General features: G+C 39.2%; 1 protein-coding gene across 4 annotated transcripts; it reads right to left on the minus strand.

Moving 5' to 3' along the window:
* Positions 1-1,430: 1,430 nt before the first annotated feature.
* On the minus strand, positions 1,431-23,740 carry LOC116330050 (extracellular calcium-sensing receptor-like). 4 transcript variants are annotated; one of them, XM_039622216.1, is made up of 15 exons: positions 23,709-23,740; positions 23,124-23,163; positions 22,937-22,983; positions 22,596-22,640; positions 21,717-21,746; positions 21,203-21,271; positions 20,921-20,995; positions 20,419-20,525; positions 13,165-13,255; positions 12,026-12,151; positions 11,596-11,881; positions 10,601-11,425; positions 10,284-10,505; positions 10,030-10,153; positions 7,385-9,798 (listed from the first exon to the last, which is right to left on the minus strand). In XM_039622216.1, the coding sequence occupies exons 10-15, from the start codon at positions 12,142-12,144 to the stop codon at positions 8,894-8,896; spliced, it is 2,481 nt and encodes an 826-aa protein (XP_039478150.1). In that variant the 5' UTR covers positions 12,145-12,151; positions 13,165-13,255; positions 20,419-20,525; positions 20,921-20,995; positions 21,203-21,271; positions 21,717-21,746; positions 22,596-22,640; positions 22,937-22,983; positions 23,124-23,163; positions 23,709-23,740; the 3' UTR covers positions 7,385-8,893. The 4 variants fall into 4 exon arrangements, with proteins under 4 accessions (XP_039478149.1, XP_039478150.1, XP_039478151.1 ...); XM_039622215.1 differs by lacking the exons at positions 7,385-9,798; positions 10,030-10,153; positions 10,284-10,505; ... (3 more) ...; positions 13,165-13,255; positions 23,709-23,740 and adding exons at positions 1,431-2,617; positions 2,848-2,971; positions 3,091-3,312; ... (1 more) ...; positions 4,351-4,636; positions 4,772-4,824 and having other exon boundaries at positions 23,124-23,237; XM_039622217.1 differs by lacking the exons at positions 13,165-13,255; positions 20,921-20,995; positions 21,203-21,271; ... (3 more) ...; positions 23,124-23,163; positions 23,709-23,740 and having other exon boundaries at positions 20,419-20,439.

Consider the following 23,740-nt stretch of genomic DNA (forward strand, 5'->3'; position numbering starts at 1 on the left):
ATAGAAGACTCATACTTGGAGAAATGTTTTCTGGTTGACTCTGGCTCTCAGAAGAGCCTCTTCCCCCCAGGTGGTTCTGACAGGCTGGCTGAGGGCTGCGAGCGTTTCCAGCGTTTGATTGACTCTGTATTGCGCAGGCTGTCCTTCATTTTGTATATCTAGATTATATCCTGGTGGCCAGCAGCTTGGAGGAATAGCACATGTCCCACCTGCATCAGATTTTTCAGTGCCTGGCAGCACATGGCCCGATCATTAACCTGTCTAAACCCCTGTTTGGTTTGCCAGTTCCGCCGAGATTAAAGTTGGAGTAAAATATTGGGATCTCTCGTGTCATCCTTACATACCTCCACAACATGAACATTTCAGATGATTTTATTTAAAATTACTATGACATTTATATAAAGAAATTATTTGCACAACATTTATTTATGTGTTCTTTTCAACATTCCTAAAATTATTCATAATTTACTATATATAGGTATTAAATCTAGATGGTACAAAGTACTATGTCATTGCCAGGAATGGGCCACTACACACTGCCAAACAGCAGTCATCTTTAAAGTTATTACATATATTCACAACTACACATGTGGTGAAAAGTGGAGAGAAAGAAAAAAAACTTAGGAAACCCCCCCCCCCATGCTCAATTCTTGAGATATGGAACTCAAAAATCTTTTGATTAGTTTACATTTTCAGAAGTAATGGAAGAGGGTACCAGTTTCTTTTGGACATTTGGTACAAAAAGGGGAAACATGAAGTGTAATCTTATGCAAAACATTAGGAGCTGTATATAGGTAATGTTAAATTTTGTATTGGGTTTCGCAAGTGGTTGTAAGCAAAAGTACATCTAGCTATCTTAATGGCTCCTTTCCAATCCTCCTCAGAGGATTATTAAGATGATTATTAAAATCTCTCTCCCATTTATGAATAGCACTCAGTGTACTGCATGGAAAACATGATTCAAAGGAATTTACTGTCTCCTACCTATAATGTTGTTATAGTGATAAGGAGGCAAGAGTTTGTTTGTTTTTTTCTTAAATTGTTTCACATGTGTGTGCGTGTCAATGATTAGACAAAATTTAAATATATTTACTCACATACATTCATTTCTTTCAGCAGCATAGAACATATCTTGCAGTTATACTGTAATCCATGCATCCATTCGCTTCCGCTTATCCTTTCCAGGGTCGCGGGGGGTGCTGGAGCCTATCGCAGCTGTCATAGGGCGAGAGGCGGGGTACACCCTGGACAGGTCGCCAGTCTGTCGCAGGGCTAACACACAGAGACAGACAACCGTTCACGCTCACATTCACTCGCGCATTCACACCTATGGGCAATTTGGATTAATCAATTAACCTATCCCTACAAGCTGCATGTCTTTGGATGGTGGGAGGAAGCCGGAGTACCCGGAGGGAACCCATGCAAACACAGGGAGAACATGCAAACCTCACACAGAAAGACCCCGGCCTGATGGAGGACCTTCTTCCTATGCGGCAACAGTACTAACCACCATGCCACCGTGCTGCCCAGTTAATTATAAATCCTTTATCAGTCAAAAATCACATATAAGTATGTATTTTTCAAAAACTCTGTTATTTAATGTGCCACAGAATTTTAAGTTACTCGTAATGTCTACTAATGTAATACTACATAATGTAAACACAAAAATGGCAAAATAATGTAATTGGTTAATGTTTTTTTTTTTTTTTTTTTTATTTTATAATTTTTCCCATAACATGTTTCTTGGTATTTTTTTCTGGCTTAAGAAATATTATGTAACACTTGGGTCCAAAAATGCAAATTAATAAGCCAAATGCTGAAGACAAAATTGCAAATATTTCTACAGCTACAGTGAACTTTCCAGGAGAGCTGATGTATGCTGGGACAAAGGTAATCCACACAGCACAGAATATCAGCATGCTGAATGTGATCAATTTGGCTTCATTGAAATTATCAGGAAGTTTTCTTGCCATAAATGCCAGGATCAAACAAATGATTGCAAGGATCCCTATGTATCCCAAAACTGCATAAAAAGCAGCCTGAGAACCTGTATTACATTCCAGAACAATCATCTTATTGCTGTAAGTGAACAACATATGTGAGTAAGGTGGGTTTAAAGTCAGCCATAATATACATATTACTATTTGAATCAAAGTGCAGGAGCAAATGATGATTCTTTGTTGTGCGTGACCAAACTTTCCAGCAATTTTGTTACCAGGAAATGTGGCTTTGAAGGCTGTGACAACAACAATGGTTTTTCCCAAGACACAGGAAATGCAAAGGGCAAATGTCACACCAAAAGCAGTGTGGCGCAGCATACATGTCCAGACTGTTGGCCGACCAAGGAAAGTGAGAGGACAGAGAAAGCACAGAAAAAGAGAGAATAATAAGAGAGAGCTCAGCTCAAAGTTGCTGGCTTTTATCACAGGAGTTTCTCTGTAGTTGATAAAAACCACCATTGTGGCCAGGGAGAGAGAGGCCCCTAACAGGGACACAAGTGTTAGAGCTATTCCCATGGGCTCATGATATTTCAGAAACTCAATTGTTCTAGGAATGCACTCATCTTTCCTGTCATTGGACCAGTATTCCTTTGGACAAGGTGTGCAGTCTGCTGCACCTGTTAAGGATAAACAGAAAGGGTAAGTGATGTATATAGATAACATTTTAATAGAATATAAAATGGTACTTGGAATAGTAATAAATCATGGAGTAAGACAATATTTGAAATATTAGTTATATGTAGACACTAAACACACTAAAAACACTAAAGACACTAAAAAGCATGTTAAATTGTCCACATTTAACTTAATATGGGACATGCACTCTTGTTATTGATCCCTTGTCTACCTGTTGAGTTGGCTATAGTTCCATCAGCACAGGGTACACAGTCGAAACAACATATAGGTTTTCCCTGAATTTGAGCTTTTCTGGTTCCAACTGGGCAAACATTAGAACACACTGATGTGGGAACCTGTGACAAAAGAAATGTTTAAATATTGTAGCTGTAAATGATTATGTGTTATCAAGAGAATACTAAAGATGAGATACTAAAAGTGTACTACATGTAAAAAAGAGAGACATCAGGATTACTGTTTTCCCTGTCCTCCACACAATCTTTTCGTCCTCGATGCTGAGCTTGTAATCACCATTTGCAGCAAATGACAAATGACCAAGTGTCACATGTTGCACTTTTCCATTTATCAACTGCCAGTTAATAACATCATAAGAAGCAGGAGGATCACCATTCTCATCAAAAAACACCTCATCACCAAACTGATTTGTGAAATTCACCCTTTGTAATATTTTACTGACCTAGAAAGTAAAGGATTATGCATTAGATACATATAAATATTCAATTATTGGTTTTGTTTAAACAATTTCAACGATTGTAGCTTTCAGCTGCACTATTTCTCACCTCCTTGGGTTGAATATCTGTCAGGTTTAAACATGGATTTACTGTTTGTGCTCCAACTGGTTGGCAAAATACCAGCTGATGCAGAGCATGTGCAATAGCATAAACTGCTTTATACACATTATAGGTCACTCTAAGTTGTGTGACATTGAAGAAATCATCCTCGGAATTCATTAATGTTTCATTGCCTGTGCATCTTTTTTTTGTGTCATCAGTAACTGCATGTACCCCTGGCAAAACAGGTGTGCAGCCCACCATAATCTCCCAGAAATCCCTCACGAAAGGTGCATTTGGATCTGTATATGGATTTATACTTGTAAGAAAGGGTTTAAGCTTAGGAATAGCCATTTTCTGCATTACAAATCCCACTGTTCCGCCAAAGGATCTATACATTTCAGGTGTTGATGTTCGAGATGATGTTATCCAAGCCACACAAGAAATCCACTGAATTCCTGTAATGTTGTGGTTCACAATCTCTTGCATCAAAGGATAAAAGTCACCATCAACAGAAAAAGCTAAAATTACTTTGACAGATGACTGTTTAATTATTTCCACAACTTCTAGAAATTCATCTCTTGTGTACGTGCGTAGAACTGATGCAACAAAAGCAACACAAACCCCAAACTTTTCAACCTCCTCCTTAAAAGCAAGAATTCCATTACGTCCATAATCATTATCTGACTGTATGGCTCCAATCCACTGCCATCCAAAATGTTTGACCAGTGCAGCCAAAGCTTTTGCCTGGAAATAGTCGCTGGGGATTGTTCTAAAAAATGTAGGATATTTAGTTCTGTCACTCAGACAAGCACACGTTGAGAAGTAGCTGATCTATGAAAGAGAATAGAACACAGAAAGAGTGTACATGTAATGTTACATCATACAATGCCATAAAATCAAATATCACTTAGTAACATAAAACAAACAACTTTATCTCTTACTATTGGCATATGAAAGGGTCCAAGAATTCCAGCCACAGCTATTGACTGAGATGATCCAGACTCTGCAATAAGTGCAGATATAGCTGGTGGGCAATGTGAAGTCGCCTTTGCCTCCTCTGCTCCACTAGCCAGTGTTAGTGCAGCACGTAAAGCATTTGTAGGAGATGCGCAAGAGTTAAGTATCCTATAGCCAAGAGATATGTTTGGAAGGAGAGCAGGATCGTTGTTGATTTCTTCAATGGCAAATATCATTGCCTGGGTCCATCGATAAATTCGCAGGTCAAACCTAAAGACATTTTAGTGATTGATCAAAGTAACCCAGCTATTGCTTCACATGCATATAAAGTACAATGTCAAGAATTAAAACACAAATAAACATACATGCATGACATATGAAAAAGCCATTTGTGTTAAATCATACCCTTCACACTGCACTTTAGGCGGCTCCTTATCAAATGTAGAGGTGCTGAGTATCTGTTTGAACAAAATTGGGAAGATTCCTCCGATCATTATGTCACCTTCCTTAAACAAACTTGGCATATCAAACCTGCCAAAAAGTTCACAGCCAGATACTGTGCTCGTGTTGAGGACACACAGAAATAGGAGGATACCTCTTTGCATGTTTGCACTGCATTGCCATATAGGCATGAGAGCACAGTTCTTATAACAACAGTATTACATGTAGTCAATGTGCTATAATTTCCCAAAGGGCTCAGTGATCTTAGCTAGATAATGTATAAGTTATCCATAGTCTTTCAGTTTTCAAGATCACAGACAGGGTAAATACAATTATTGCCCCTATAGGTAGATTATAGGTGGCTGTAGCTCAGGTGGCAGAGCAGGTCAGCCACTAATTAGAAGGTCGATGGTTCGATCCCAGGCTGCCTCCTGGCTGCATGCCAAATATCCTTCCGCAAGATGCTAACCCCATGTTTGCCTACTGGTGGTGGTCAGAGGGCCCGGTAGCGCCAGTGTCCGGCAGCCTCGCCTCTGTCAGTGCGCCCCAGGGCAGCTGTGGCTACAATGTAGCTTGCCATTGCCAATATGTGCACGCACCATATGTGTGTGTGTGTGTCTATACTGCATGAAAAAAAATCTGTCGTGATTCATTGGCAGCTTTATTATTAAATTACAATTTTGTGTAATCTATACCTTTGTGCCAATTCCTTGTCTCATAACAGATCTTAAGGGCAACGATAAAAGATTTCAATAGATATATTTAATAATAATAGCAATAGCAACTGGACAGGCAAAACAGCAAAGCAAAAAAGTTCTTTTTTTTCTTTAGATGAGATTATTCATCATATAATGAATTTTGAGGTTTGATGTGTTGCTTAGTAACATGATTACATGATTTACACATATTTTTAATATGAAGGCTGCTGTAAAATCAGCCAGAACGACCTAGATCTGAGTAACATATACATACATACATATATGTATATATATGTATATTTATATATATATAGGGAACTGTGTAATTACATAAAAGATGAACAATTACTGAAGAGCCGAATGCGTTGTGGATGGGATGTTTAAATGGGGCAGATTATGTTACAGCTGAGGAGTTAAAAGAGTTAAACACAGTCCCCATCAAATGTTTAAAACCACTTGAAAAATGTCAAAAACTCATGCAATTTATTGAAAACAACACTTAAACTGAAACATGTTATTTTACAGCTTATTAAAAGCTTAGGCTCACACCTCCACCCCCCACCCCCAAAACAGAAAGTTCCAAACATGAACTCAGTAATGAGTAACTCCACCGTTATTGTTTTCACTTTATAAAATTTGTTGCAGCATGCTTGATGCAAGCATTTTCATGAGGTGAGTGGGAACATTTCTCCAAGTGGTGAAGACGGCCGCACGGCGGGCATCTATTGTCTGGAACTGTTGTCCATTTTAGAGAACTTCCCTCGCTATCCATCCCCAAAGGTTCTCAATTGGATTTAGATTAGGGGAACACGCAGGATGGTCCTAAAGAGTGATGGTATTCTCCTGGATGAAGTCCCTTGTCCTGTGGGCATTGTGTACCGTAGCGTTGTCCTGTTGAAAAACCCTGTCCTCAGTCATGAGGGATGCTCTCTGCACCATCTGGACATAGACAGTGGCTTTTTGATGCCCCTGCACCTCCTGAAGCTCCATTGTTCCACTGAAGGAAAAATCACCCCAGACCATTATTGTACCGCTTCCACTGTGGCGCGTCGAAAACATGTCAGGTGGGATCTGCTTGGCATGCCAGTAATATTGGAAACCATCACGACCATGAAGGTTACATTTTTTCTCATCAGAGAATAAAACTTTCTTCCACCCTTTAAGGTCCCACGTTTGATGCTCTCTTGCAAAGCCCAAATGGTCAGTTCTGTGGCGTTTAAGGAGACTAGGCCTTTGAAGACATTTTTTGTTTTTGAAGCCCTTCAGTCTCAGGTACCATCTGATGTTTATGGGACTCCAATCGGCACCAGTAACAGCCTTAAATTCGGTTGAGGATCATCCAGCGTCTTGGCTGACAGCCAATTGGAGCCTCCGGCTCAGTGCTGGTGAAATATTTTTGGGTCTTCCACTTGATATTTTTGTTCCATAACCCTAAGGATCATTTAAGAAATTCCAAATTACTGTCTTACTGCAGCCCACCTCGGCAGCAATTTTTGCCATTTTTCAAGTGGTCTTAAAGTTTTGATCAGGACTATGTAATAACTAAGAATTCAATTGCACAATTTTTATGGATCAATTTACAACAATCCTACAAATTATTCATAGTTCACCATGTGGGCCACTTTAGCCTGATATCCAGATGACACATTACTAAAGTCACTTCATCCTTTCCAAAAATGGCCCACATTTGCAATTTTACATGGACCAGTTGAAGGTCGCACTAAATTTGTGATCAAATAAATAACATAGAGAGAGAGTTTTTGAGGTTTTCTTTTACTTATATTTCAGGTTCTGCCTAAACCTATTTTGCTGTTCAGATGCTCAAAGAGCATCCACTTGTGTTTATTTATTTAGGAAAAAAGGAGGAAGGTGTGTAATTAGGGAAATTTTATTCAACCACCAACTTGAAGTCGCACAATAGCTGCAGCAGGGCTTTAATGAATATTTACTTATACAAAAGTAAATGTAATTTCATTTAATTTCAGGGAAAAACAACCCCTAAAAACAACAACAACAACAAAAAAACGCTTTAGCTCCATGGTGTTTAAATTACCACAGTTTTTCACTTTTCAGGGTCACAGACAGGGGATATACAATTATTGATGGTATAAGTGGATTAATCTTGCTTTAAATTATGATTTATTCTTTTTCCATCTGATTTTTCAAAGTTAAATTGCATTACATTTTTAATGTTGTACACAAAAGCCTATTTCTCTCCATCACGAACTACCTATCTATCTATCTATCTATCTATCTATCTATATACATCCATAAGTGTGTTTGTGGAGGGGGTGCATGTCTATATTACACGAAAAACAGCACAATAAGATAAGATAAGACTTTATGGATCCCATGGCGGGGAAATTTGTGCGTTATGGTGGGGACTATGAAGAATGCATTGCAATGTCTGAGCTCTCAATCAATCTTTCTTCTCCTTAAAACTGGCCATGATCTAGATGTGTCTAAAATATCCCCAGTGTATATATTTAACGAAAGGCTGTATATACAACATATATGTTACATATATTGCTACATTGATAGTGTTACTAAGTTACAGGACATTGAAATACTTATAACTGTACTAGTGAAATATAGATTATGTAAATCAAAACATAAATGGCAACATCATTGACCCCTTTTTCACCACTGACCCAGCTGTGGTTCCATTTTTTTAGAGGTGCTTTTAAATGAAGTAACTTTGCTACTGTTTGTGCTAGAGACAAAATTGAAATGATTTCATTAAAAAAAACCAAGCTTTTTAATAAAAAATACGTGGTGTTTCGTGTTAGCACAAAGCATACACAAGGTATTGTTGTCCGAACACAGACAGCAAAATTAGCTCTGCCTAGATTTTACCATGTGTGCTTCACATTACAATGACTTGTTAACCACTTTTGCTATCCATTCATCCATCTACTCACTTCCACTTATCCTTTTCAGGGTCACAGGGGGTGCTGGAGCCTATCCCAGCTGTCATAGGGCAAGAGGCAAGGTACACCCTGGACAGGTGGCCAGTATGTTGCATGGGCCAACAAACAGAGATAAACAACCACTCGCACTCACTTTTACTCCCACATTCACACCTATGGGCTATTTAGATTTTTCAATTAACCTATTCCCACAAAGTGAATGTCTTTGGACTGTGGGAGGAAGCCGGTGTACAAGGGGAGAACCCACGGGGAGAACATGCAACTCCACACAGAAACACCCTGTCCTGATGGTGGAACTGAACTCAGGACCTTCTTGCTGTGAGGCAACAGTGCTAACCACCATGCCACCGTGCTCTGAATTATTTTGTAATTTTACACCCAAAATTAGAAGACAACTCCAGGCGGCCTGTATGATACTTGGGTTATAAAGGTTTAACATAGAACAATATCATGTTTCTTTACTTTATAATTTTTCCCATAACCCATTTCTTGGTATTTTTTTCTGGCTTAAGAAATATTATGTAGCACTTGGGTGCAAAAATACAAATTAATAAGCCAAATGCTGAAGACAAAATTGCAAATATTTCTACAGCTACAGTGAACTTTCCAGGAGAACTGACGTACGCTGGGATGAAGGTAATCCACACAGCACAGAATATCAGCATGCTGAATGTGATCAATTTGGCTTCATTAAAATTATCAGGAAGTTTTCTTGCCATAAATGCCAGGATCAAACAGATGATTGCAAGGATCCCTATGTATCCCAACACTGCATAAAAAGCAAACTCAGATCCTGTGTTACATTCCAGAACAATTGTCCTATTGCTGTATGTGAACAACGTATGTGGGTAAGGTGGGTTTAAAGTCAGCCACAACACACATGTTATTATTTGAATCAAAGTGCAGGAGCAAACAATGATTCTTTGTTGTGCATAACCAAACTGTCCAGTAATTTTATTGCCAGGAAACGTGGCTTTGAAGGCTGTGACAACAACAATGGTTTTTCCCAAGACACAGGAAATGCAAAGGGCAAATGTCACACCAAAAGCGGTGTGGCGCAGCATACATATCCAGACTGTTGGCATACCAATGAAAGTGAGAGGACAGAGAAAACACAGAAAAAGAGAAAACAATAAGAAAGAGCTCAGCTCAAAGTTGCTGGCTTTTATCATGGGAGTTTCTCTGTAGTTGATAAAAACCACCATTGTGGCCAGGGAGAGAGAGGCCCCTAACAGGGATACAAGTGTTAGAGCTATTCCCATGGGCTCATGATATTTCAGAAACTCAATTGTTCTAGGAATGCACTCATCTTTCCTGTCATTGGACCAGTATTCCTTTGGACAAGGTGTGCAGTCTGCTGCACCTGTTGAGGATAAACAGAAAGGGTGAATAATGAATTGCGAGACCGTGTTAGCCAAAGATTAAACTTCCTTGACAGAAAAAAGCAGTGAAATTAATTAAAAATCAAGATGATGCCCTACCACATTAATATTTTAAATATTACTTATATGTATACACTAAATATGTGATATTATACTGAGTGTGCTTGATTTGATAAGACATATACACTTCTTATATTGGTCTACTTGTCTACCTGTTGAGTTGGCAATAGTTCCATCAGCACAGGGTACACAGTGAAAACAACAAATTGGTTTTCCATTAATTTGAGCTTTTCTGGTTCCAGATGGGCAAACATTAGAACACAGTGATGTGGGAACCTGTGGCAAAAGAAATGTTTAAATATTGTAGCAATGATAAATAGGTGCTGAAATGATCTTACTGCCACCATTCAAATAAAGTTGAGATACTAAGTGTATTGCATGGAAAAAAAGGAGACATCAGACTTACTGTTTTTCCTGTCCTCCACACGATCTTCTCCTCCTGGACATTGAGTTTGTAATTGCCATTTGCAGCAGATGCAAAATGACCAAGTGTCACATGTTGCACTTTTCCATTTATCAACTGCCAGTTAATGATATCATAAGAAGCAGGAGGATCGCCATTCTCATCAAAAAACACCTCATCCCCAAACTGATTTGTGAAATTCACCCTTTGTAAGCTTTTAATGAGCTAGAAAAGAAGAGATTATTTATCAGATTTTTATAAATGCTTGAGCTTCTTCTTCAGTCAGAATAATTGTAACTTTCAATTGCACCATTTCTCACCTCCTTGGGCTGAATTTCTGAAAGATTCAAACATGGATTTACTGTTTTTGCTCCAACTGGTTGGCAGAATACCAGCTGATGCAGAGCATGTGCAATAGCATAAACTGCTTTATACACATTATAGGTCACTCTGAGCTCTGTGACGTTGAAAAAAACATCATCGGAATTCATTAATGTTTCATTGCCTGTACATCTTTTGGTTGTGTCATCAGTACTTGTGCGTGCTCCTGTTAAAACGGGCATACAACCCACCATAATCTGCCAGAAATCCCTGACAAAAGGTACATGTGGATCTGTATAAGGACTAATACTTGTAAGAAAGTGTTTGAAATTTGGAATAGCCATTTTCTGCACAACAAATCCGAGGGCGCCACCAAAACCTGTGTATATTTCAGGTGTGGATGGTCGAGATGCTGTTATCCAGGCCTCACTTGCGATCCACTGAATTCCTGTAATGTTCTGGTTCACAATTTCTTTCATCAAAGGATAAAAGTCACCTTCAGGTACAAAAGCCAAAATTACTTTGACAGTTGACTGTTTTATTATTTCCATAACTTTCAAAAATCTGTCTTTAGTGTATGTACGTAGAATTGTACCCACAAAAGCAATGCAAATCCCAAACTTTTCAACCTCCTCCTTAAAAGCAAGAATTCCATTACGTCCATAATCATTATCTGACTGCATGGCTCCAATCCACTGCCATCCAAAATGTTTGACCAGTGCAGCCAACGCTTTTGCCTGGAAATAGTCGCTGGGGATTGTTCTAAAAAATGTAGGATATTTAGTTCTGTCACTCAGACAAGCACATGTTGAGAAGTAGCTGATCTATAAAAGAGAAAAGAACACTGAAATAGTGTGCATGCAACGATTCATCATACAATGCCAAAACATCACATATATCACATGGCATAAAACATACAGTTTTATCTCTTTTACTATTGGCACTCATCATGATAAAACATATAATTGTCTCTTGTTGTCTAGTTATCTCTTACTATTGGCATATGAAATGGTCCAAGAATTCCAGCCACACCTATTGACTGAGATGACCCAGATTCTGCTATGAGAGCAGATATAGCTGGAGGGCAATGAGAAGATACATCTACCTCCTCTGCTCCACTAGCCAGTGTTAGTGCAGCACGTAAAGCATTTGTTGGAGATGCACAAGAGTTAAGTATCCTATAGCCAAGAGATATGTTTGGAAGCAGAGCAGGATCATTGTTGATTTCTTCAATGGCAAATATCATTGCCTGGGTCCATCGAAAAACTCTCAGGTCAAACCTAAAGACATTTTAGTGATTGATACAAGTCATAAAGTTACCAAGCTTTTGCTTTACATGTATATACACTACAATGTCAAGAATTAAAACACAAATAAACATGCATGCATGACAAATGAAAAAAAAAGTTTGTGTTAAATCATACCCTTCACACTGCACTTTAGGCGGCTCCTTATCAAATGTTGAAGTGCTGAGTATTTCTTTGTTTAAAATTGGGAAGATTCCTCCGATCATTATGTCACCTTCCTTAAACAAACTTGGCATATCAAACCTGCCAAACAGTTCACAGCCAGATACTGTGTTAATGCTAAGAACACAGAGGAATAAGAGGATACCTCTTTTCATGTTTGCACTCTATTATCATATATGCATGAGAGCACAGTTCTTATAACGACAGTATCAGATGTAGTCAGACATTCTCTTATTTCCCAAAGGGCACAGTGATTTCAGATTGGTAAGCTTGAAACAACAAGGAAAATAATTGCTCTACTCATTATATATTTTCAAATGTCAGTAATCTATTTTGTCTGTTGTCAGTAAAAAATCATATTTCTTCTACAGAGACTTCCACATATAACCTGTAGATGACCAAGAGTTCGATATCAAGAGTTTTGTGTTTAGTACTACAGTATACATTTGTGGTTGGTGAGAATAATATATGTTGTGTTTCCTCAAGAAAGTGACTTCCACAACAGTTTATTGTGGAAGCTATTGATGTGAAATGCCTGCAAAGCACTGGCTTTTGAGTAATTAAGATATTAATTGCTGCATAACACTGCAAGCATGATTAAACTATTGATGCATATTCATTACTTTAAAAACAGGCATGCTAAAATTATTATGTAGTACCCTGAATTTTTTTAACAAGATGATCGTGTTGATGAGTGTAGCCACGCATGTCATTCCATTGCAAGAAGGTCTGCATTTGTTTATATTCTTGACTGTGTCATACAATACTTTTCATTTCTACACTCTTGTTGTTTGTGTTGGGTGCTGAAAAAACTTTGAAAAAACTCATTTCTAATTTTAATTTTTACGGTACGGCACAAGGCTGTGTTGTGCGGCCTTACTTGTTTGTTAGATCTACCCTTCTTTAGAAAATTTTGATCACTTTTAGAGACATCATGATACATTAATAGGGATGGGAATTGATTAGAATTTAGTGTTTCTGATTACATTATTGATATCATTTGTCAGCTGGATTCCTTATCAATTCTCTTATTGATTCTCATTGGCTTTGCTTTGAGACTCAACTAACTAACTAGCTAACATGCATATAATTACCTTGTTACAAATTAAATGCATTCTGTGCGTCAAACATTTGTGCATGCCGTTGGTATTTCCCTTCTTTGTTGTGATCACTCTGGGGTCATTACTGAAAAAAAGTAATTAATACACATGTTACACAGACCATCTTTCTTAAATAAACGCATTACGTTACATAATTACTCTATGGACAGACGAGGCCACAGCTGACCACCCCACTAAGTAATTGAATTGTCTAACATACAAATAATTTTTTGATTTCGAATGAATGAGGATTGTTTTCTTAGCAATGTATAAGGCAATAAGAACTATCTGTAATTAGTTCACTTCCATAGGTAATTCACTTATGCCACCTAAATTCCATAATTTGGGTGAGGATAGGATAGGATACAGCAATTAAACCATGTGGATATTTTTCCACATATCCTCTGCATGAATCCCTGAACATGCATACAAGACCAGATAGCATGCATATAGTACTTAGCAGAGTAGCCTGTGCAGTGGATGCATGTGTTTGAGTGTGTAACCCCCATTTGGAACATGCTTTGTCCTGTATAGTGTTTATGGAGAGTTTTGTATTTTATACGTTGTAAGTTGGGGCTTTTAGTCATTTTGCAGGTCCCATCAAGAAGATGGCTAATGAAGAAGAAGCTAATATGATGGGATGGCTATGTCAGTGCTCTGTCATTCTCCTTTTCAGACTCTCATTCTTGCAACCCACCCCTTTCCCATCTCCACCTCAACTGAGTCATTCAGAGCTCCATCAAGTCTACATCTTTACCATCACCAGTGTTCAAACTCCAGGAGATCATGCCCTATATCCTATTGCTGCTGGGATTCTGTTCTGTTAAACCCCAAGATGCGTCAAAGCTGCAGATTCTAAATGAGTGCTTAGAATCCATCAAAGGTTGGATGGCTGACAACTTCCTCCAGCTTGATGAAGAAAAGACTGAAGTCCTTGTATGTGGTCCTGACAGACATGTAGGTATGATAATGAATGCTCTTGGTCCTCTTTCAACATTTGTGAAATCATCTATCAGGAACCTAGGGGTAATTTGTGACTCTGCTCTTACTTTGGATCTTCACGTCAAATCTCTGGTTCGGTCCTGCTTCTATCATTTAAGAAACATTTCTAAATTAAGCCCTATTGTATCTCGTTCTGAACTGGATTGTTATTGCATATTCATTCATTTCAGTTTGCACTAGTTTGGACTACAGTAATTCATTGTTCACTTGTCTAAGCAAGGGCTCTCTGGAGCGTCTGCAAATTGTCCAGAATGCTGCAGAAAGGCTTCTGACCAAAACATCTTAGTACTCTCATGTGACACCGTTGCTAATACAGCTCCATTGGCTCCCCGTTGAATTCAGAATCCATTTTAAGATTCTGGTTCTGACGTTTAAAGCGCTTCATGGACAATCACCAGCCTACATTACTAAACTTTTACAGCCCTATGTCCCTAGGAGGTCCCTGAGATCATGTGATCAGGGCCTACTTGTTATTCAGAATACAAGGCTGAGAACCAAGGGAGATAGAGCTTTTGCCACTGTGGCCCCCAGACTGTGGAACTCTCTTCGTCTGAGTTTAAGATCTGTGGACTCAGTGATCTCATTTAAAAAACAACTAAAAACGCATCTTTTTAGAATTGCATTTTGTTAACTTTTGTCTGTTTCTGTTTTATATTCTGTCATCCCTTTGTGAAGCACTTTGTGATCTTTTTATCTAGAAAGGTGCTATATAAATAAAATTTTATTTTACTTACTTTAATTTACTTCTGCCACGATGGGTCATCTGAGTCTAATCACCTAATTCATTAATTAATTTCAATAAACTTCAATTCAGTTCAATTTTATTTACTGTATTTTCCGCACTATAGGGCACACTTAAAATCCTTTAATTTTTTTCAAAAATTGACAGTGCGCCTTATAATCCGGTGCACCTTATGTATGAATTCTGGTTGTGCTTACTGATCTCGAACTGATTTTATGTGGTACACGGCGCTCAAAAATCTGTCAAAAAATGTTTTAGTACGATTTTGGTAAGCTACGAAGCTGCACCGCTTGATGGATTGTCGGAGCATTACGTCTACCGTAGTCAAGAGCCTCGCGGAGTAATCTGGGTCCAAAACTCCATCCGCTTCAGGTCCCAAAGTCAAACGTACACTGCGGCATCACTGAGAGTTAAAAACTGCCTAAATTCTTTCATCTTTGATAAAATGATCAGCGTTGCTGCTTTGCCAGGTGTAACAATTAAGTTTAACATCCAGGCATCCATGAAAACAGAATTTATTAAATTTAAGTTAGAAGTTAGCAGGAAGTTAGGTCGCCAGCTTCAACCTAATCATGATATACCATGTTCTGACCGAGAAATTAGAAGGTACAGCTCTGCTATCACTTCCAACATAAATGAAGACAGAAAACTAAACAGCAGTGACATTTGTACGGTTACTGAAGTTGGACTAGCTGGTATATAATGATGTGCTATGTGATCGCTAGCGACACAGCTATGTTAGCATAACATAAACACAGTAAAGGTGGAGGATGAATCCTAACTTTTTTCCACTCGATAAAAGTTAATGTGAGTGTTCCAGATGGTGAGGGACAAATGCAATCGCATGGCAGGATGCTGTAAACGGACCAAACGTCAGTCACGAGAACAACTGAGATAATCCATCCACAATACGAGGTTGGTCATTAATATACTGCAACAACATGGGAATAGAGCAGCTGCGAGAAAATTCAAATCAATGGTACGGAAGTGGAGGAAGCAATAAGAATGAGTCGAGTAAAATTTGATTTATCTGACTGTTTTGTTTCGCTTAATGGGCCGATGCACCTTATGTATGAAAACAGACCCGTTCATCGACAGTGCGCCTTATAATCCGGTGCGCCTTATGGTCCAAAAATTACGGTGTACAGTGCCGAATCATAACAACACCTCAAGGTAGACCCTACAATAATACATGTTTAGTTCTTCCAAATGATCTCTGCCTATTAAAATAGTTAGATATGCCTGTAATTGCCACTGGAAAAGTAAAACAGAAAAGTCACTAAAGTTCCTTCTGCCAGCCATAATTATTTAAACTGTGTAAACTTCCAACTGAAGCTCCATAAATGTTGTGTGAAAATAAAATGTAAATTAATGAGAAAAAGTTTACTTTTGCACAATAGATTGGATCTAATAACATTTTTAATACATTTTGCCATTAATTAAGAGTTTTTAAAGACCTCTTCCTACAACTCCAATTATTGTTATGAATATTTAGTTAAATATAATTATGAAAAGGTGTCTACATAATTGAAAGCCGGCCTGCTGAAAGCCACCTTAACATGCCAGCTAAAACTCAAAGATGAAATCATCCAGTGGAAATTGAAACAATTACTTTTGCACTGGACAACGTCTTATAAAATCTTATATAGGAGGGAAAGTTTTCTCTACTTTATTCATTTGGCATGTCAGAAGAAGGTGCGCACACAAATAGTGCATAATGTAATTCTTAGTTTTGCCGGAGTAAATTAACTTCTAACTAGAAGTGACACAATAGCTGCAGCAGGGCATATAAGCGGATTAATCTAGCCTAAAGTTGTGAGTTATTCTTTTTTCATCTCATAAGGTGCCATGTGTATTCCCTCCATGGAGCCCACCTTCAGTGTTGGGGAGTAACGGAATACATGTACCGCCGTTACGTATTTAGAATACAAAATATGAGTAACTGTATTCCGTTACAGTTACCGTTTAAAAAGGTGGTATTCAGAATACAGTTACTTTGGTGAAATAAATGGATTACACGGCGGTACTTCCCTGTTTCATATTGTCACGGGTCAGGACTGTTTGGGTTTTGTTTGACAGCTACGTTCTGTTGTTCCAGGCGGCAGCGTTACGGTTCCTATACGGTAAAAAAATATATTTTAAAATACATTTTGAAATATATTTCAAAATATACAAAAAAATGGCCAAAAAATATATGTGCAAAAATACATTTTAAAATATATTTATATATATTGAAATATACTGGAACAAGAAGGCATTGGTGGGCAAGAGATGAAAACAGGGCGTTGTTGGAATGCTACTACGCAAGTAACCCTGGCGGAAGGGGTTACATGAATAGGATGAGGGACCTATGGATTCTTCGATACCCAACATCCACAATGACGGCGAAACAACTAGTAGCTCAGTGTTCCAACATTCGAAAGAAGGACTGCTCTCACAGCTAGAGATTGACGAGGTACAACATAAAAATGCTACGGCAAGGAGGAGTCAGGACGCCAGGTCAGGGGAGATATCATCACCCCCACCCGAGATTGGGTACATAGCCCCAAGTGCGATAGGAGAAGGATCGTTGAGTGCGAGAGGAACTGACCTGAAAGATAGGATCATGGCCAAGCTTGAAACCTGGACCCCCCTAGCCGGTTACCAAGATTACGTGAAGTACCCTCAGAAGGTCTGCTAGATGATGTTAATGCAGCACTACGGATGATACCTACAACCACGATTACCGACACTAACAAGCTGATCTACACTACGGCAGCAGTGATCAGTGAGATGCTTGGCTACAAGTTGAACAGCCACAAGGGGCAGTACCCTCCATGGAGAAGGAGGCTAGAGGGCAAGATCAAAGTAGCACGAAGGGAGGTTAGCCAACTAACGGAGTTGCAGAAAGGCGCGACAAAGAAGGTGCATAAGAAATACAGCAAGCTGTCCATACCTGAGGCCTTGGAAACTGCCAAGCAAAGACTCACAGCCTTGGCCAGCCGCTTGAGGAGGTACACCAGAGAGATAGAAGGCAGGAGAATAAACCAGCTGTTCTCCACAGAACCAGCAAAGGTGTACTCTCAGTGGCAAGGAACAATAACAGAACAGCACCACCTAGGCTGGAGACGGAGCAATACTGGAAGAGCATATGGGAGAAGGACGCAACCCATAACGGCAATGCTCAGTGGCTAGTGGATCTGAGGGCAGACCATAGCGACCTCCTGAACAGGGTCCAGTAACCATCACAGTGGCAGACATCCAAGAAAGGGTCTCCAGTATGAAGAGTTGGACAGCACCAGGGCCCGACATGGTTCACGCCTACTGGCTGAAGAAGCTGACTGCACTCCACGAGCGTCTGGCAGCACAAATGAACCAGCTGCTAGTTAACGAGAGACACCCGAATGGCTAACCGAAGGTCGGACGGTCCTGATCCCCAAGGACCCCAAGAAGGACCGGTCCCATCCAACTACCGACCAATAACCTGCCTCAGTACTACATGGAAGCTCCTGTCAGGCATCATATCGGCTAAGATGAACAGGCACATGGGTCAATACATGAGCGGGCACAGAAAGGGATTGGCAAGAATACCAGGCGCAAAACACCAGCTACTGGTAGACAGAACAGTCAGCCGAGACTGCAAGACCAGACTGACCAACCTGTGCACAGCCTGGATTGATTACAAGAAGGCCTATGACTCAATGCCCCACAGCTGGATACTGGAATGCCTAGAACTGTACAAGATCAACAGGACCCTAAGAGCCTTCATCAGTAACTCAATGGGAATGTGGCACACAACACTAGAGGCCAACTCCAAGCCCATAGCACAAGTCACCATCAAGTGCGGGATCTACCAAGGAGATGCTCTGTCCCCACTGCTGTTCTGCATAGGCCTGAACCCCTCAGTGAGATCATTAACAAGACTGGCTACGGATACCGACTACGGAACGGAGCGGTTGTCAGCCACCTCCTGTACATGGGTGACATCAAGCTTTATGCCAAGAGTGAACGAGACATCGATTCACTGATACACACTACCAGGCTATACAGCAATGACATTGGAATGTCATTCGGGCTGGAGAAGTGTAGTCGGATGGTAACAAAGAGAGGGAAGGTAGTCAGAACTGAGGGGATTGAACTACCAGAAGGCAACATTGCAGACATAGAGGACAGTTACAAGTACCTGGGGATCCCACAGGCGAATGGGAGCGATGAAGAGGCCGCTAGGAAAGCTGCAACCACCAAGTACCTGCAGAGGGTCAGGCAAGTCCTGAGGAGTCAGCTGAAGCGGTAAGAACAAGATCCGGGCCATCAACACCCACGCCCTGCCCGTGATCAGGTACCCTGCTGGGGTAATAGGCTGGCCAAAGGAGGAGATAGAAGCCACTGACATCAAGACAAGAAAGCTCCTTACCATGCATGGAGGGTTTCACCCCAAGTCTAGCACCCTGAGGTTGTACGCTAAGCGGAAGGAAGGGGCCGGGGACTGGTGAGTGTCAGCACCACAGTCCAGGATGAGACAAGAAACATCCACGAATACATCACGAAGATGGCCCCAACTGACAGTGTGCTCAGTGAATACCTCAGGCAGCAGAAACCCAAGAAAGAGGAGGAAGGCGAGGAACCATCATGGAAGGACAGGCCCCTGCACGGTATGTACCACCGGCAGATAGAGGAGGTGGCTGATATACAGAAATCCTACCAGTGGCTGGACAAAGCTGGACTGAAAGACAGCACAGAGGCACTAATCATGGCAGCACAAGAACAAGCTCTGAGTACAAGATCCATAGAGGCTGGGGTCTATCACACCAGGCAAGACCCCAGGTGCAGGCTGTGTAAAGATGCCCCAGAGACAATCCAGCACATAACAGCAGGGTGCAAGATGCTAGCAGGCAAGGCATACATGGAACGCCATAACCAAGTGGCCGGCATAGTGTACAGGAACATCTGTGCCGAGTATAACCTGGAAGTCCCGAGGTCAAAATGGGAGATGCCCCCAAGGGTGGTGGAGAATGACCGAGCTAAGATCCTGTGGGACTTCCAGATATAGACGGACAAAATGGTGGTGGCTAACCAACCGGACATAGTGGTGGTAGACAAACAGAAGAAGACGGCCGTAGTGATCGATGTAGCGGTTCGAATGACAGCAACATCAGGAAGAAGGAACACGAGAAGCTGGAGAAATACCAAGGGCTCAGAGAAGAGCTCGAGAGGATGTGGAGGGTGAAGGTAACGGTGGTCCCCGTGGTAATCGGAGCACTAGGTGCGGTGACTCCCAAGCTAGGCGAGTGGCTCCAGCAGATCCCGGGAACAACATCGGAGATCTCTGTCCAGAAGAGCGCAGTCCTGGGAACAGCTAAGATACTGCGCAGGACCCTCAAGCTCCCAGGCCTCTGGTAGAGGACCCGAGCTTGAAGGATAAACCGCCCGCAGGGGCGTGCTGGGTGTTTTTTTTTTGTGTACACATATGTGTGTGTGTGTATGTGTATATGTGTGTGTGACTGTATGAACATAAGTCAACATACTTTAAATGTAATTTCTTTTCCTTTTCCAGCAATCTCAGTTCCCCCAGCTTTCACTGCAATCCTCAAAGCCCTTCTGGACACATTGGGAAACCTCTTCCTTACGGCCACTGTAACAAACAAAAGTCACAGTTCTATTACTTTTATCAGAGTTAAAATAAAAATATGATTTATGTTAGCTGGCTTCATTTAGCAAACAGATATTTCTGTTTATATAGATACAGATATTAATACAGATATATTTTACGCATAATTTTACCCCTTTTTTTCCCCAGATGGAAAGTCTATCCAGTTCACATTACAGTAATGCTAACACCCCTTTTGGTTGTCTCTCCTTACCCTCCAGCATTCATAAATCTGTTGACCTTCTTTGTCTGAGACCAACCACTACAATGCATCATCACCTATTTGTATTGGTAACTTACTTTACAACCTATTTTAATGGTTGCAAAGTAAGTTACTTGTGCTGTATGCAATTTTAGATACACAGAAAGTCTTCACTTACTATATATGGCTGTCATAGTGTCCTTATGAAGGGCAGTTCTTCACTCTGCGCCGATGTCCGTTTTGATTTGTCCTCCTATAAAAAGCATGAACATTTGAGTGTTTGACTAGTTTTAGATTTCCAAAAATCTGACATTTGTACAACTAAACATTTGAGCTACAATGATATGCTATTGAGAGATACTTTTATGGGTACTTTTTGGTAAAGAAACTGGTGACAGAGTTGTAGGCTTTTTAGAATACTATTAGCTAACCATTTGAACTGACTTTCAACGCTGTTTACCTTTTAAATTGCTGTGGATCAAAACCTCCAGTGGGAAGGCGGCCATTAGAAGAACGCGCACCATTGAACCTGAAAATAACAAAATCAAACAAAAAACAGAACAATATATAAGAGTCAGGTAGGATAATAAATCTCTTCCGAAGCAATATAGTTTATTTTGGGTGAAAAACAAAACATTCCCCTAAAATATATATACTGACATCAGCAATCATCATCATGATTGTAATTATTTCCTTTTTAGTACATCTACTGCTGTGTGCATGTGTCAAGCACTATGACTGTATCTATGCATATAAATTCACCATATATATCCTGCAAAAATGTTTTGTTATAGTCAAAAAAGGCAAACAAACAAAGGCATTCAATCAGAGGTGAGAAATTAATTGGGAATATCAATTATAGGTGAACTATTCTTTACCTACTAGCAATCATATTTGAATGTAAAATAAAATAGATAAATAAATAAATAAATAATAATAAAAATAACATGATGTAATTAAAATGCACAACTTACATTAAGGAAATTTGCATTTGTATCCACAGGCTAAAAGTAAAACAGTAAATGTGTTAGTAATAGTACAGGTATTTGTAAAAAAAAAAAAAAAAAAAAAAAAGAGGCAGTAACTGTGACTCTTCTAGTCGGATGCTAAATGCAGAGATTTATATTGACAGTATAATACTGCATGTACAGGTAGCTGTGTTGTGAACTGTAACTGAATATTAGAGAATCTCAGAGAAATTAAATGTATTTATTTTTGAATTTATCAATCATAAAACCGTCTGTTTTGAAGGCCTGTTACGATAACAACTTTTTGTTGGTCGGTATATTGCCCCATAAACAATTGCGACAAGTTATGTCATTGTCATTTTAAGACCATTTTATGTCTTTGAATGTATAATCATAATATAACACCATAATAATGCAAGATCTACACATTTTCAATTGACAAACCAACATCTAGTTCTAAAAATATTTAGATCATGGAAATTAGGTATCAAAATATTAGATACCATAAAAACTTGAATAAATAGTAAATTTTCTAACAAATAGAAAACAATGTTATTTAATGTTATTGTGTTGTTATTATTATATTTTATTTTTGTAAATATAATGGCAGATAAATTGCATCATTAACAATTATTGAGGTCATGTACATGTATTGTGTGTTAAGTCGATATATCGGTTATTGTGACAGGCCTACTGTTTTGGTATCATAACAAGCTTGTCAAACATGCATGACCACTAAGCAATGTCTAAGCAGTAGTATTAGTCTGAATGACAACAAACATAACTAGTGTTTTGGAAAATCTGTTAGAAAAAACAGTTATTTCAATAATTATGATTAGCATGTGACACAGACACTGCATAAAAACTACAACAACAAATACTTACTTTAGAAGGATGGGGGAGGGCAGCATGAGGTTGAGACTTTGACATCTGTAAGAAACAAATTCATGTATTACAAACAAATCACTTAAAAATACATTAATGTGGCAGATGCAGTGTATAAGTACAATCAGGGCTGTCACAACAATGGGGTGGGGCCAAGTGGCTGCAACCCTAGGTACAATGTGCAGGTATATATAATTACATATAATATATGTGAATAAAGCAAGAATCAGTTTAGGTTAGTCACTGTGCTGACTGGTGCTTGCTAGGTTTATATGATTGCAAACTGCACAAAAACAACAAAAGCAACAACATTAAAGACAATGACAAACAAAATTACTTACATTTATGTAAATCTCACATCATGAAGATCTGCATTCGATTTCATGGGCTGAAATAAATAGGCAGAAACATTACTGCTAAAAAAAAACAAAAACTCTAAAAAGCCTAAAAATGACTTAAAAAGCAAGGAAATGTGGAACATTGTAATTAGCGAACATTAATAAAGCATAACTGTGCTTTGTTTCTAACCTTGGTAAGTACTCTGTAGCCAGAAGGACAGGTGGGATTTCTGTGAAAGCCAAATTAAATGTGAATAGGTTTTGATAGTTATTGTATATAACAAGTGTAAAACAGTTTTATTTGTATTTTTTTTCCCTTTCTGAGAAGGCAGAATAATAGGAAAAGGCAAAAGTATGTCACAATATAATTAATTAAGTTACATATTTTGATTACCAAATTATGGAAGCGTGGAGCTGCCACCCAGGCAAAAGAAAAATAGAGCTATATCACGTTATAACGTGAAAAGTTTATTGTTCTAACATTATGCTTTTCATGTTTGTATAATATAATATCACGTTATTACAATATACATAATTATCACGTTCGCACAATATTGTACGGACGTGATAATTATGTACATTGCTCGTACAATGTTGTTCAAACATGTTGTTCAAACATGAAAAGTATATTGTACTAACATGATAGTATATTGTTAGAACGATAAACCTTTCACGTTATAACGTGATATACTTATATTTTCTTTTGCCTGGGCGGCAGCTCTCACGCTCCGTGCCAAAAAGCGAGATTAAAGTAATATTATATGAGAAAAGGCACCTGCTAGCTTGATGATGGAGGCTTCATAGACC

The sequence above is a fragment of the Oreochromis aureus genome, linkage group 14, assembly GCF_013358895.1.
Source record: "Oreochromis aureus strain Israel breed Guangdong linkage group 14, ZZ_aureus, whole genome shotgun sequence".
NCBI lineage: Eukaryota > Metazoa > Chordata > Actinopteri > Cichliformes > Cichlidae > Oreochromis > Oreochromis aureus.